Raw genomic sequence first — 15,181 nt, forward strand, 5'->3', positions numbered from 1 at the left:
CTAAGTTTAGGGGATTTCTGAAGCATTTTGCACAATAGCTAGATGGGGGAGAAAAAAATGGGAACTTGATACTAACCAACAGAGGGTGCAAAATAAAACATAGCCTGCAATATAATGCACACTTATTTGGAAGAAAATATCTTGAATTTAGTTTAAATAAGGTTCCAAAAAGCCCAGAGAGGACCAACATTTGCACTGATTGAGGTGCTACAGAGTTTAACAAACTGGTGTGAGAATAAGAAATCTAGAAGCTATTACCAAAACTATCAGCAGATATTCTACCACCTTCCCAAAATAGACATGCCTCATCTCATTTGCACCTAGAATGCACAAAAAGACCAAATCAGTTTTGCAGCAAGATTGCTTAAAAGTTTGTCATCTGAAAGAGTAGTGCTCACTGGAACATTTGAGTTGTAACCTTAGACCTTTAATAAACACTATTAATCAGATTCTGAGAGACTTTGCATTAACTGTTTCCAGTCCAGATTGCTAGAATAGTATGACAGCTACAGATAATCCTCGACTTACGAACATAACTCAACCCAAAATTTTTGTTGCTAAGCAAGAAAATTGCTAAGTGAGTTTTGTCGCATTTCACAATCTTTCTTGCCATAGTTGTTAAGTGAATCACTGCAGTCGTTATGAAACATGGTTGTTAAGTGAATTTGGCCATTGAGTGTGCTGTTCAGAAGGTCGCAAAAAGTGATCCAGAGATGAATACAGAGAGCGCTGTTAAAGCACTGTGAAGCAGTATATAAGTCTTAACTGCTTTTGCTATCACATGACCCTAGGACACCGCAGCCACCATAAATTCATGCCAGTTGCCAAGCAGTTAGATTTTGGTCACGTGATCATGGGGATGCTGCAATGGTCATAACAGTCATAAGTCACTTTTTTCAGTGCTGTTGTAACTTCACTAAACAAATGGTTGTAAGTCGAGGAATACCTGTAATTTGATTGGGATCCTGGCAAGGTGAGGAGAAACTAATCCATCCTTCCGTAATATAGTAAAAACTGAATATTCAGATTACCTGTTAGAATAAAACCTAGTTCCATCATGTGGATAAGAGTCATCTACGTAGAGAGAAGAGGAAGAAATTGTGGTTGCTAAAGAAGCGGCTTCAAACAGAGATGCTGTGCTTGGCACTAAATCTGGATGATGTCGGGAGGCTAATACTGTATAGGAAAAAAGGGGAAAAACAGTCACTCCTGCAGAGAAATTAGTGTATGTAAAAATCAAGGGCTTACTTGCCGTGAAAACACACACACACATACGAGATATAAAAACACTGTGTTTGTGTGATCATCCACAGCTTCATTAAATAGGGGTTTATGAAATTATGGATTAATATTGTGGCTGGGTGTGCCTTTCTCCTTTTAAATCCCTTATTGCATTCTGCCTTTGAACCAAAGATCTTGATTTATAGTGTGTTAAGATAATGCTCAATCTTAATGCATATTAAATTGGGGTTTGTTTTAGGTAATCTGCTATTATTATCTATTATCTTCAGAAAAGCTTAAAACATTTTTTCTATTTGTTTAAACAAGAGGTGTACAATTATTTTAGGTCAAGGACTGCATTTGAGTTTTGGTTGATATAGCAGGGGGTTCATTTGAGAGAAGTAGGCAAGTCTAGCATAAAAGCTGATTTTAATGCAAATATAATTAAATATAATTGATATTATTTTTCAGAAGACTTTAAATCAATTTGACAGCTTTTGAAAGGAGTCTGGAGGTTCTTAGGTAGGGAATTAGGGAGTTTCGTTATTTACTATTCTTCTGGAATACCAGAATGTACATCTCTGTTCTAAAACTATCACTTTCTCCTTTTGGTAAAGAATGCTAGTTTTGGAATCTCGAGCATCTTATTCTACTGAAAATTACCTTCTTCATCAAGGCTACAGTAACTTTGTCCTTCTGTGAGTAAATCATGCTTTTCATCTTTCCAGTCTTGGCTAACTACTGACACATATTCTTGTGATGTAGCTTTTAGAGCAGCAATAGAATTGCATCGTTTCTTGGAAGGAGATGACTTCAAAACTGGGGTTTTAAAAGGGAGATAATGAAAGTAATGTAAATATAGATTATTTTTATAGCCAACTTTCCATTATTATGCAAACACTCCCTTTCACTGGATGTCCCAAAAGAGATTTGAACAGATTTTACTCAAATAACTGCCATTATCATAAATATGACACAATCATTTGTCTTCAGAAAAATCCATAGTATGTGCCAGAAATAGCAGATTTTAGTTATAGGTTAATAAAACTTGAACTTAACTTTCATATGGCAAGGCGTTACTAAGAGGCTAAGTATAGGTTATAACAATGAATAGCACTTGTTCAATTTTTGTATCTGGGACAAGAGAAACAATTTTATGGCAGTACAGATAAAAAATTTCTTGCATATAACGTAAGGGGAAAAAACAGATTCAAAGTATAATCCAAAGTAAAATTCAATCTTAGTTCATTTTTCTGGATAGCCACAATGATTTAAGAACTGCAGTGAGTAATTTAATGTGATGAGCTATAATATTCATTTTTATAATAAGATTTAAAGATTCATCTGTTCCTATGTAAATAGGAAATGTTATCTGCATCTAAAGATCTGTACTGGTTGACAAAGTGCTGCTTCTCTGGATAGAGCAGCCCAATGAATGTTAAGTGATATTGACAAGACATTGAGCCCTCATTGAGGAGATGAAGGTTGGCTTTCCCCTAACCCAGCCAACCTTCATCTCCTGCATAGGGAAGAAATGCTAAATTCAAATGCATGTTCCTCCATTAAAGGGACTGGATAGAGATATGGCATGAACAAGATTATTTTTCATATCAGTCTGACTAGAATAATATCTGCCCATATCATCATTATATAAACATCATGGAGTAACACAGGGATCCATTAGAATTTAAGGATAATTCTTATAGCATCTTGCATGTGTAAACAATCTCAAAGACAATCAAGAATATTTTCCAAATTTGTAATATCCCTTACACTGAATATTATAAGAATCTATATCTAGATGTACTTACAAGATTTGTAACTAAGTTCACACACTATTAATTGCTCTAACCATAAACTTTCAAAATGGTATAATCAGACTACTAAAGAACATACAGCCACAAAACACTAGAACGAAGATACAAGGGGCTGTGTGTAATCCAACTACTTAAAATTATGTATCTGTAGTGACTTGGAGGAATTTCAGAGTTCTAATGTGTTCCATGGGTGAATGGACTTCCCCTGAAACATAGATACATATCAATCAGCCAATTGCATCAGCTTTGGTGCATGTAATCAAGCCAAGGTTCAGCTTCTTTTTGTTCCAGTTACATGTCTTTCAAAAAGGAAATTCCATTTGCAATTAATGAACACCTCTGCTGAAGTGGCTGAGTTTTGTTTTATCTGTCTTACTGTTCAATAGCTGGGCAATGATTTGTCGAAACATCTTTATTTACTTACTGACCAGAAGACCAACTCTAATTAGCTACTGGTTTCTCCAAATCTTGAAAATTCATGGAAGAATTTTCAGTGGTCCTGAATATTTTAATGATCCAGAACTGCCCACTCAAGGCTTTCTCAACTGTAAACTTGAAATTATAAACTCGAGCAACAGAAAGCATCATTATCTGGAACTTAAGTATATAATTTGGGAACCCCTGTTAATCAGAACAAAGCTCCATCTAATCCAAGATCCATTTTATCTTGCAACAAGCAAACAGGAGTTCCAAGAAGCCAACATCAGAGGCTTTTTGCCAACTACCATGGCAGCAATTTACAATATCAGACTGTAGTACTTATATTATATTCTGTACTGTCAGTCCAACCTCAGAGATTAAGTAATCATGCAAGTGGGGCCCCTCTAGAAAAAAAAAATGTTAAGAGTCGCTTTAGTTAGTTCATAATATGGTGGTACCTACGCTGATTTTTTTTGAATACTCTGGTACTCATAAACTTTAAAAACCTGTCAGCATAAAAACTTGGTCGGTGGACTGAAACTGTATCCTACAAAGAAACAAAAAAGTTTTGTCAGTAAGAAAAGAGGAGAGGATGTATAATCTACAGATCAAACAACAGAACATGAAACTAACATTTAGTATTTTCTTTTCACTGACTTTTCAAGTTTTTAGCATACCATTAATTTATTAAGTAGTGTAATACTTAAAAGAATATTGCATCATTTAAAAAAAAAATTACAAAAGCTATTTGAATATTTACTTAAATTATAAACAAATAAACAAACAAACATTCAACAATCCCTAGAAAGTTAGTAAAGTGGCTTTTTTCCAGACTTGCCTCCATAAATTTTTGGTGCTCCAAAACTGGAAGTTTTAAAGAAGAGATTGGACAACCATTTGTCTAAAATGGTATAGGGCCGTGATGGCGAACCTATGGCACGCGTGCCACAGGTGGCACACAGAGCCATATTAGTGGGCACGCCAGCTCAGCTCTGGGGCGCATGCGCGCGCCGGCCAGCTGATTTTTGGGCCTTCTAGGCCCACCAGAAGTAGGGAAACAGGCTGTTTCCTGCCTCTGGAGGGCCTGGGGGCGGGGTGGGGAAGGCCCGTTTTTCTTTCTTACCTGGCTCCAGATCCTCTCTGTGTATCTGGGAAGGTCGAAAACAGCCTTTCCCACTCCTTTGGAGGCCCTACGGAGGCTGAAAGGGCCTATTTCCCGACTCCCGGTGGGACAGGAAGTGATGTTTTTTCCTGTCCCCAGCCTCTAGAGACTCCTAGAGAGGCTCCTAGAGACTCCTAGAGAGACTCCTAGAGACTCCTAGAGAGGTTCTGGAGGCTGGGGACAGCAAAAAATATCACTTCCTGTCCCACCGAGAGTTGGGATATGGGCCCTTTCAGCCTCCATAGGGCCTCCAAGGGAGTGGGAAAGGCTGTTTTCGCCCTTCCCAGATACACAGAGAGGATCTGGAACCAGGTAAGAAAGAAAAACGGGCCTACCAGGCCATCATGTGCCAGGAGCGGGGAGGGGAGGGGGGAGGGGCTTGCACACGCATGCGCGTGGGCACGTGCGTGCATGACCCTCCCCCGCCCCCCCTCTCCTGGCATGTGATGGCAAAAAGGTTAGCCATCACTGGTATAGGGTCTCCTGCTTGAGCAGGGGATTGGGACCAGAAGGCCTCCAAGGTCCCTTCCAACTCTATGGTTCTGTTAGTTCCTGACACACCCAAAATGAAAAGACAGTCTAGTTATAGTTGTTTAAAGAGATGACAAAGCTCTATGCACAAAATAGATGCAGCTCTTATTGCTAAACAGAATAGAGGCAAAAAAGGAGCTTTCCACCTTACATGAACCATTGACATAATTCTAAAAACCATTAAAATGACTTACTCCGTCATAAACAAGGGCTTTCCAAGAATGCTCCAACTTCTTTATTAACCTGATGACGATATACCACAAAAAGGAGTTTAATAAACAATTATCCCTCCCTTTGGCAACAATACCGCTTTAACTGCACAGAAAGCAATGAATATTATTTTAAATTTACCTGTAAGACTGCAAGATATCAATTATGCCCATAAATAGCAGCAGTTTTTCTCCTCTGTAGCTTTTAGCTGGAATGCCTCCCATTCTGACAGAAACAACAAAATAATAGCAAGTCATTGTAAAGCCTACTTTCTAAAGTAACCATAGAAATATATTAACAGCTAAAAATGGCCTTCTTAATATATGTAGTGAAAAGGTTTGCACCATATGGTAAGGGCTATACAATTGTCAAAAATGGATTTAAGCAAGTCTCTTTCCCCTCTCAGTTTGACTACTTTTCTCCATGTCTGAAAATTAAGATTATGCATTCCTCTGGTGTATTCTTTTTCAAATAGCTGTGTCACAGTTCTAATAATACTGGGCATTTAAGGATGCATTTCTGTGATTTTGTATACATAAAGTACATAGATAAGTCAATTGTTTTTTGACCCAACATTTTCGGGGATGGAGTGGTGATGAACTCAGAGGTCACGGTCCAATTATTTGGGATCCTGACATTTTGCCAGGAATTATGTCTCGCATCCTCAGAGGCTAAAGTGATCTGCTCTGTACTATATTTCTTAGTAGTTCACTGGCAAGATTTGTTTTTTAAAAAGTCCACTTGACTTTACCTTTTATTGTTCATCAACTGGATGACAGTCTGACCCATTTTAAATGTAGTACACAGAACAGAAGAAAAATATTAAAAAATCCAGTAACTTTTTGTTTTCAAAGGGCTGGTTACGAGAGACTTACGTATTGGTATTTTCTGTGATGACACAGTCCCCTGATTTTCCTGGACCTTGAATGGACTCCATAGCAGTTGAATAAAGAACTCTTTGTCCTCCTGGGCGTTTAGAATCAGAGGTGTTTTGAGAAAACTCCCCTTCTCTCTCTTTTGCTGAACTGTCCAAGATGTGGATGCCAAGCAACAAACTATAATCCATGATTTTAAAGCTTTCCAGCACCTAGGATCAGATGTTTTAGACTGAAATCTGTTATGTTGCAAATGGTGGAAGAGTTTACAAGAAAGATAAATGAAATATACTGAACAGAGAGAAATAATTACTTTAATTTGATATCCCAACAAAAATGATCACATCTAAATTTAAGTTTTTAAATTTTTTTTGCCAGACTCAGAATAAATAGGAGTCCCTCGTGTCTAAAAAACACTAGTTTTCTTGTTTTAATATACCCTTAGCATTCAAACCCCAAGACGGAAGGTGGCAAAATGTGGGGTGCAATACAATTATAAAGATACACAGCTGACTGAACAAACTAACTTACAAATGTACATCACTAGCTGAAAGCAGGTGACTAGTGGAGTAAGAAGGGTTCCGTTTTAAACTTTATGCTATTTAACATAAAATGATGAAATTTATAACCATTTAAAATAAATAAATTCAATATAAAGCATACAATGCAGTAATAAATACAATTCTGTTGTAAATATATATTACTTTAAGGAGATTACAGATATTTCATGTTTTTGTCATGGCAGTGAGAAAACTATATGGAATATTTTTCAGATAGTTATTTGCAATATATTTTGAGTTCCCAGAATTTTTTTTTAAATCGCCCCTGAATTTCAAAAGCAGAATATAGAAATTCTAAAGTCTGAAAAAGCTTTGATTTATAACATAGATAATATTTGGCTTGGATATTAATTGGATTTTTTTGGAAAGGAACAATTATCTTATTTCTTCTTCAACATCCTTTGAGAGGTGAGGTTGGTATAATCAATTAAATCTACTGTGAAACTAAAATCTGCATAAACTTAAGTTTCCTGCTGATACAAAATTGCTTCAGGATTTGAGACATAATTGCTTTTCCTCTTCCCCTTAATATTTAGAATATTGATGAAAAGAGAATTTGACCTCATTCTCCCATAGAGTGGGATCAAAAATGATATATAAGTGGAATGAAGAAAAAGACACATGAGAATAAATGTAGTAGTTTTTGTGGTGTATGTATCTCCTATTATTATAACCCAATTTAAAGTATAGAAAATGACCAAATATTGGAAGTCCTGGTTTGAAAAATGTAGGCTGAAGAGGAACTTTATAAAATTTTATTTTTCTCTATAATCTACATAATTCCTTGATTGCTGTTTCCTAATGAATTTGAACACTGGAATTTCATTCCTGCCTATCCTAGTCTGTGCCTATTTTTTTTCAATTGAAAACCAATATTCCAGATAAAATCTGCACAATATCATATCTCAAGCACAAGAGATAAATAAAATTCCAAAATTCTGAATGACAGATGAACAAATTTGGAAACTTGTTAGGAAGAGGGAGGGGGATCACATATTCACACTTCTTCAGGATTTATAGAGAGAGGAAGAGATTATCTCTATCAATTACACCACAGAATGGTGAGCAACAGCAGAGAGGAAGTAATCTGTTCTCTTATTTATTATTCGTTTATCTGATTTATCTTATAATCATTTATTTAGACTGATATTCTTGTATCACAAGAATTGTCAGTGGTTAGTGGAACAGTAAGATCTATAACATAACAATTAAAACATCCACAGTAAATCAATACAAAATTAGAAAATAAAAGTAAAACCACCCATACAATGGCAGCATCCCAATTAATTTCTTAAAACCCATCAGATTGATTTAGTGTTAATTAGCTTCCAGCAAGTTATAACAGAGGAGCACAATCTACTTCTGGCGCCAAAAGGAGGCTATTCCGAAGCCTCCTACAGGTAGTCCTCAACATACAACCACAATTGGGATGGGAATTTCTGTCACTAAGCAAAGTGGCTGTAAAGCCTAACATCATGTGTCCACATCGCTTAGCAATCAACAATCCCAGTTGCCCTTGTAACTTGATAAATGGGTCATTAAAGCAGGAAGTGGGGGAAGTCCCAGGTAAGGAGCTGGAGCTGTTGCAAGGAAGTGCAGGGTGGTCTGGTGCAGGCTACACACAAGTTGGGTGTGTGTGCAGTATACCACAAGCTAAGGAGGTAAAGGAAAGAATGTGCAGAGTGAATGCATGCAAGCACAGGGAGGTCAAGGAAAGAGTACATTTGTGGCTCAGGAGCTTTTTGGCGTACTGCCACTCTGAAGTTACAGGAAGTCCCTGAATCACAGTGTAATGTGAAATCTAGTCCCAGGTCAGGCCAGCACCATAGCACAAAGGAGCTTATTGGAATTTTGCAGCTCTGAGATTGCAAGAAGTCCTGAGCCATAGCATACCCCCGAGCCCAGCCCCAAGCAGCATGGTGTGAAGGGACTTCTTGCTGTCCCAGGAAATTGCAAACCAGTCCTGGCCATAGTCACCCTCGTCACCATGCACTCTGAGGCTCATGCCATGTCTTAAGTGAGGCCAGACTGCTAAGGCTCAAATTTTGATCACATGACTGTGAGGGCAATACAGTGTCCTAATTATGGAGAGACCATATCCTGTGGTGTCACCACCACTTCATTCTGTGACACCATAATTTTGAATTGTCATTGAATGAATGATTGTATTACTGCTCTTACTAGGAAGCAATTTTATGAAACTACTTGCTGGGGATTCCTACTCTAAATTAAGGCAGCGTCTCCAGAAAACCATCTATTGCTATTTAAATTCCAACATGGAACCTAAGAGCTCTATGGAATCACTAAATAATGAATGAGTAAATGAACAAAATACATTTTCTTTATATATTGCTAATAACACAATGATTTACACCCTACATTTTAGGATACAATGCTGTCAGGCATTATTATTAAAATAGCATGGACATTTAAATTCAGTCCATGCACTTAAATCCATGCACTTTATTATTATTTATTAAACCAATTTATATAGTCAGCCATCTCACAAACAAGAAACTTTGGACAATGTACAACAGAGCTAAAATCAGTTAATAAATACATTAAAACTATAAAAACCAAGCTAAAACAAAGAATAATAGAAAAAAAGGGATATTTAAAATAGCAGAGCCAGATCATTAGTTCCACTGTCCCCTGGAGTCCCCAGGCCTGCTGGCATAACCAAGTCTTGGAGGACTTCTAGAAGTTCAACAACAACTAGAGCAGTTTAACCTCAGGGGGAAAGAAGACTGCACAGTGGGAACACTACAGTAGAAAAGGTCCATCACCTAGGCCTACTAAATGTAGCTTCCTAGGTAACAGAACCTGTAATACTGGATCTGATATGATCTCTGTTGGATCTGATAGGACAGGTAAATAAAATCGAGACAACGCAGTCCCTCAAAAAACTGATGTCATGCCATGAAGGGCTTTAAAGGTCAACACCTTGAATTGGATTAGGAAACAAACTGGTAACTAGTGCAGCTCACGAAGCAGAGGTGTGATATGTGTTCTACCAGAAACACACATATCTTGCTCGTGCCACTGCAGCTGAAGTTTCTAGATACTCTTCATGGTCACTTATATACCTAAAACACAACTCCTAGACTTGCTTATCCTCCTAACATTTTAGGAATTCAAAGATGAATGACTAAAAAATATCCAAATAGTGAAAACAGAAATACATTTTGAGTAAGTATGAAAATACATATAATTTATATCTTACACCAATTCAACAGTCAGTGAGTAGCTCCCTGAAAGTATTTTTTTTTCCAATATGCAATCTTTTAAAGTGAATATATTTTAGGCATTTAGGCCAGATTTTACATCACTTAAAATAGTTTGGTTTTAGCGTAAGGGCCTTTTAAAACATTCTTATAATTTTTATATTGCAATTAAACTTTTGACCTTTATAAGAGAGCATTGATATATGGCTTCCCAGAATAGACCAGTCTATGCATTCCACATAATCACTAATTGCTTGAGTTCATGGAATATTCCTTTCCAGAAACTACAGTGACAAACAATGTCCTTTGTTAGGAATAACATCTGATGAGCTTGCAGCTGATTATTAGATCATCAACTTCACGCTTGATTTCCAAACAAAAGATGGCCTCATGCTCACTAATAAGGCTTGACACAATACCACAGTGTGCTAATAAGCATGGGACTTTGCTAGAAATGGTGCCTTTTTGCTCCTATAACTCCGTTTCAGCCATGTTATTTTCTCACAGCATTTTAATCAATAGAACCATATTAAATTATTTCAGCTCCAAGAGGCTGCCATTATGTTTTGTTTTTTATTTTATCACAAATGGAAAAAGTTTGTCATGGGCATTCAAGAGTGCAGTCGTCTTTGTGAACCATCATCACTTCCATAAATTACTCCACATTATTCAAGATAACTTTTAGGCATAGGCAGGCAGTCATAATTGTATCTAAAACCTAATGCCTCTTACACCAGGGATGTCAAACTTGATTTCATTGAGGGCTGCATCAGGGTTGTGTTGGGGGGCGGGCTGGGGGAAATGGTCAGATCAATGTTACTTGTATCAGGGGCACCTGTGGTGGCCCAAGGGCTTTGCCAGCAAAAACGGGCTCCCGAGCTCCGTTTTCGGTTGCCTGCAACCTTCTGCCAGTGAAACTGAAGCTTGGGAGGGCTGAGTTTCGTTTTCACTGGCAGAAGCACTGCGGGCTGGTCCTTTGCTGTTTTGAGGGTGGCCCCATGGGCCACATCTAAGCACCCTGCAGGCCGGATCTGGCCCCCGGACCTTGAGTTTGACACCCCTGTGTTACATGTAATAAATGAAGCTAAATTTGCTTTTTATTCAGAAGTCATAGGTACACTTTGAAAAGCAAGACACAAGTATTTTTCAGACTTTTAAGGTTCTGTCTCTTCCACAGGGGAAAAATGTAAAGTGTGAGTAAATTTCATGCCCATTAATATATTGATTAATTTAAATTTGGAAAAGCAAGCATCTAGCTTTTTATAAAAAACACTGCCATTTTCTGTAAAATTTCAACAAAAAAATGTAGTTCAAAATAATTTTCTTTAGATTTTTTGTTCATAGATCTTTATATGATATATATAATTCTGCCTGTATATCTTCCAAAAACAATTAAATGATATGTCAATACCGTTCTCCATAATCCAGTCTCAGAAATAAAAAAAATCTACTTTTAAAAGTGGCTGGGAAAGGGCTACATTGCACACCAACAGTCTTGTTTCAATCTTTTTTTGCTAAACAAAAATAATTTCCTCTCAATTTTCTTAAATAATGTGCATTTTATGATCAATTTATTTATTCTATTTGTTAAGTTCTTAAAGCATTTTATTTGAAATTACTCCCAATTTTTTACATAGTTAAATCTATTAATAAATATATACATCCATACATCTGCAAAACTTCAATAAATGCTACATAAGAATCTAGATAAACTAACAAGATTAACACTCATGCTTCAAGTACTAATATATGTTTTGATTTTTCATTCTGTACTCAAAATTTAAAACAGAGAAATAATTTTGCTTATGAAAAAAACAGGAATGCAGCAAAATGGAAATAAATGCCTTAAGGCAGAATAAGAATGTAACAGGGCATTATGTATGGGACAAAGAATTGTGTGGCAGGATATGAGAAGATTCAAAAGAAGTAAAGAGACTGATAGATGAAAGAAACAGGACATTCCTACGGTAAAACCTGGGATGGAAAAAAAGACAAAAAAATGAAGACATACTATTTTTATGTCTTGACAAGGCAAAAGAGAAATAGTATTATGATCAATAACAATTTGGAACATAACAAATAATGTCTATAAAAATATTTGGTCTCAAAAGAGTAACCAAATAGCTAAGAAAAATAGCAAAGATAGCAAAATAAAATATTATCTGGGTAAAAAAGACAATGGACCTTGAGCACATGCATCTTAATTCATATAAAAAAAACTAAATAAAAGTGCAATTTTATTTATGTCTGCTCATAAATACGTATAATTGAATTTAATGGGATTTACTCTTGCTTTGGTGTGAACTAATTTGCAGCACAAGACAAACAATGTACAACCTTAAGGAATAATAAAAAGCATCAATATAGGAAGAAAATGAAATAAAAGTAAGTATATTGCAGTTTAATTTGAAGGCCAACCCAGGTGCATTCTAATTTCAGCAAAAAAAGTTATTCAATAATAACATGGGTTTTATAAACTACAGGGCAATGTTCCATCTTCATACAATGTTTATACAATGCCTTGTTAACAGGAGAATTATGGCTTGATAATAGAGGTTGAACTCAAAATTTTTCACTTACTCGGCAATCCCTTTGTAGTGTTTTCATCAATGCGCTATAGGTTTCCGAGTCAAAATATAATCCTTCGTGCAAATCTTGCAAGAAATCCAAGTCTTTAAATGTGGGGTTAGACTTCTCCCGTTCTTTTCGAGATGCTCTTCTTTTGTACGTAGACCCTTTCAAGTCGTAGTTGTAATGCATTTTCAGTGCTCGAGGCAGAACATTGTTCATCACAACTATCCTGATATTAATACCCCCCGACTGAACACAATACAGGCCATAAAATTTGGGTAACAGCGTCCTTGGGTTCTGGTTGAGATTCTTAAAAGAAACACAAAATATACCAATGAACATTTGCAATACCGTAACGCAGCAGTGTCCATCCTTGGCAACATTAAGACTTGAGGACTTCAACTCCTGGAAATCTCCAGCCAGCCAATTCTGGGAGCTATAGCACACAGGTCTTAAAGATACCAAGGTTGGACACTCCAGATCAGTGTTCTACACAAAAGTAAGTATAGATAGGCAAATCATTTCTATTTCAACAAATCATTTTTGGACCCACCACTAAAAAGTGTCCATGTGCTAATTCAAGCATTTTAAACTTTAGTTAGGTGGTTGTACTCTTAGGTCTAAGGCAGATTTCTCAAACTTTGCAATAACAATTTTACCTACTAAAATTATAAATTAAATTTATGCAACCTCTTCAAATAAAATTAATGATTGATTTTGTATAAGGGTTGGAGTAGAAATAAATATATTATTTTAATAATTTAATTCTAGTCTTTATATCAGATCAAACAATAACAGATCTTTATAACTTTACAAGATGGAACCACTTCATTGGGAATAAGCCAAAACATCTCCCTCAGTAATGTTTAAAACCATTTTAGTGGTAATGATAGGCTTTTCTCTTTAATTCATAAAATTTGGGTTTCATTCTGAAAACAGTGACTCTCATTCAACCAAAGAAATGGGGAGAAAAAAAACAGGAAGTTCCTTGCCCTAAATTAGCTTCTTTTAAACTACTTTTTAAAATACTACAGCTTGCAAAACACTGGATGTAAATTGCTTCTGGCCTTCTTTCTGCAGGCAACCACCCTAAGATAATAATCACAATTCATCTTCTTTTTCCCTTCCTGTCTATTCCTACAAATCCATTTTCCTACTCATGATTTTCTTCTTATACCTGTCCTCCCTTCCTTTACATCTAACTCTCTCCACAGAGAGAAGAGAGAAATTAAGAGTTTTACATAGGAGTCTTCTGCCCTCAAGCACATTACTCCATCTTTGAATTTTTAAAAAAAGGCTTAAAAGCAGGGGTGAAATCCAGCAGGTTCTGACAGGTTCTGGAGAACTGGTACTGGAAATTTTGAGCAGTTTGGAGAACCAGTAGTGGAAATTTTGAATAGTTCGGAGAACCGGCAAATACCACCTCTGGCTGGCCCCAGAGTGGCGTGGGAATGGAGATTTTGCAGTATCCTTCCCCTGCCACACCACCAAGCCATGCCCATCAAGCCACAGAACCGGTAGTAAAAAATTTTGGATTTCACCACTGCTTAAAAAGTTTTATATCAAATTGGTAAACCTGCCTGGAAAGGACTTGCAAGGAGAACAACATGCTTAAAGCTTGAGAAGCTAACATCTGGAGTAAACAATATGTGTTTCCTCCTCCTTCTTGGAATATGCCTTGGTGAAGACTGTTGGATTGTGGCTAAGTATTACTTGAACAGTGATTATTAATTAGAATGAATAATAACCATATTTCCCTCTTATTAACTTCAAATCCTGATTTAAAACTAAATTCGATTAACAAGAATGGAAAGTAATACAGTATAGCATTCATGTTATATTTAACTATAGCTAAGACAGCCATTAAGCAAATTTTGCATAGGTTCCTATAGACCAGTTTTAAGCTTTCAATCTGCAATAAATACTACACTGCCATCAATTTTTGGCTTCTAAAAAGATTTTTCATACCTAAAAACTGAATAACCAAGGAAACGGTGTTAAGCTTTGAAACAGAGAAAATAAACGATATACCTAACAAGCAAAACTTATAATTTGGTCCTTTAAGGGTAAATGATTTATCAATGAAACCAGATACAGAGGGATATCTATCAATATCATGATCAATTGTTCCACTTATTAAAGAAAGTTTGTCTATTAACCTCAATCTTATTTTTTAATTTCTCCTATTTATTATATGCAATATAATTTGATCACAAATTTAGAGGGTGAAAAGCCATTTTAACATTCACAAGAATACAAGCAAGAGTTGAACAAGGGAGTTCAACATACCCACATACACACACAGAAACCACATTAAAGAAGGGCATTAGTATCTTTACCATGTAGTAGCCAGGCAACAGTTTCTGAAGGAATTCTGCTTCTTTGTGTTGAACTGTTTTGATTATGAATTCATCATCACTAGTGACAAAGAACAAGGATCCACTGGCACCAGGATTTGATAATTCTATTAATGGTTCACTGCAAATTGAATACTGAATACACAAACAGAAATTTAATGCCAGTCTGGGAAATGGATATATAGAAATATGTTTTTAGGTACTTTATGAAACTCAAGGAGACCTTTGTGTAC

At 36.3% G+C, this 15,181-nt stretch overlaps 1 protein-coding gene across 10 annotated transcripts in view; it reads right to left on the bottom strand.

Annotated features, from left to right (window-relative positions):
- Nucleotides 1-15,181, bottom strand: part of PIP5K1B (phosphatidylinositol-4-phosphate 5-kinase type 1 beta) — a 77,576-nt gene that overhangs the window by 17,214 nt on the left and 45,181 nt on the right. For 8 of the 10 annotated variants that reach the window (XM_034410280.2, XM_087886170.1, XM_034410279.3 and 5 more), the window contains 8 exons: nucleotides 14,931-15,083; nucleotides 12,601-12,900; nucleotides 6,237-6,448; nucleotides 5,503-5,586; nucleotides 5,346-5,394; nucleotides 3,921-4,005; nucleotides 1,885-2,040; nucleotides 1,032-1,176 (listed from right to left, as the gene is read on the bottom strand). In XM_034410280.2, the coding sequence (XP_034266171.1) occupies nucleotides 1,032-1,176; nucleotides 1,885-2,040; nucleotides 3,921-4,005; nucleotides 5,346-5,394; nucleotides 5,503-5,586; nucleotides 6,237-6,448; nucleotides 12,601-12,900; nucleotides 14,931-15,083 (1,184 nt within the window). The remainder of the gene's footprint in view (nucleotides 1-1,031; nucleotides 1,177-1,884; nucleotides 2,041-3,920; nucleotides 4,006-5,345; nucleotides 5,395-5,502; nucleotides 5,587-6,236; nucleotides 6,449-12,600; nucleotides 12,901-14,930; nucleotides 15,084-15,181) is intronic. The other 2 variants (XM_087886166.1, XM_087886167.1) reach the window with 1 other exon arrangement.

The sequence above is a fragment of the Pantherophis guttatus genome, chromosome 2, assembly GCF_059756535.1.
Source record: "Pantherophis guttatus breed Tessera chromosome 2, ASM5975653v1, whole genome shotgun sequence".
NCBI classification, from domain to species: Eukaryota; Metazoa; Chordata; class Lepidosauria; order Squamata; family Colubridae; genus Pantherophis; species Pantherophis guttatus.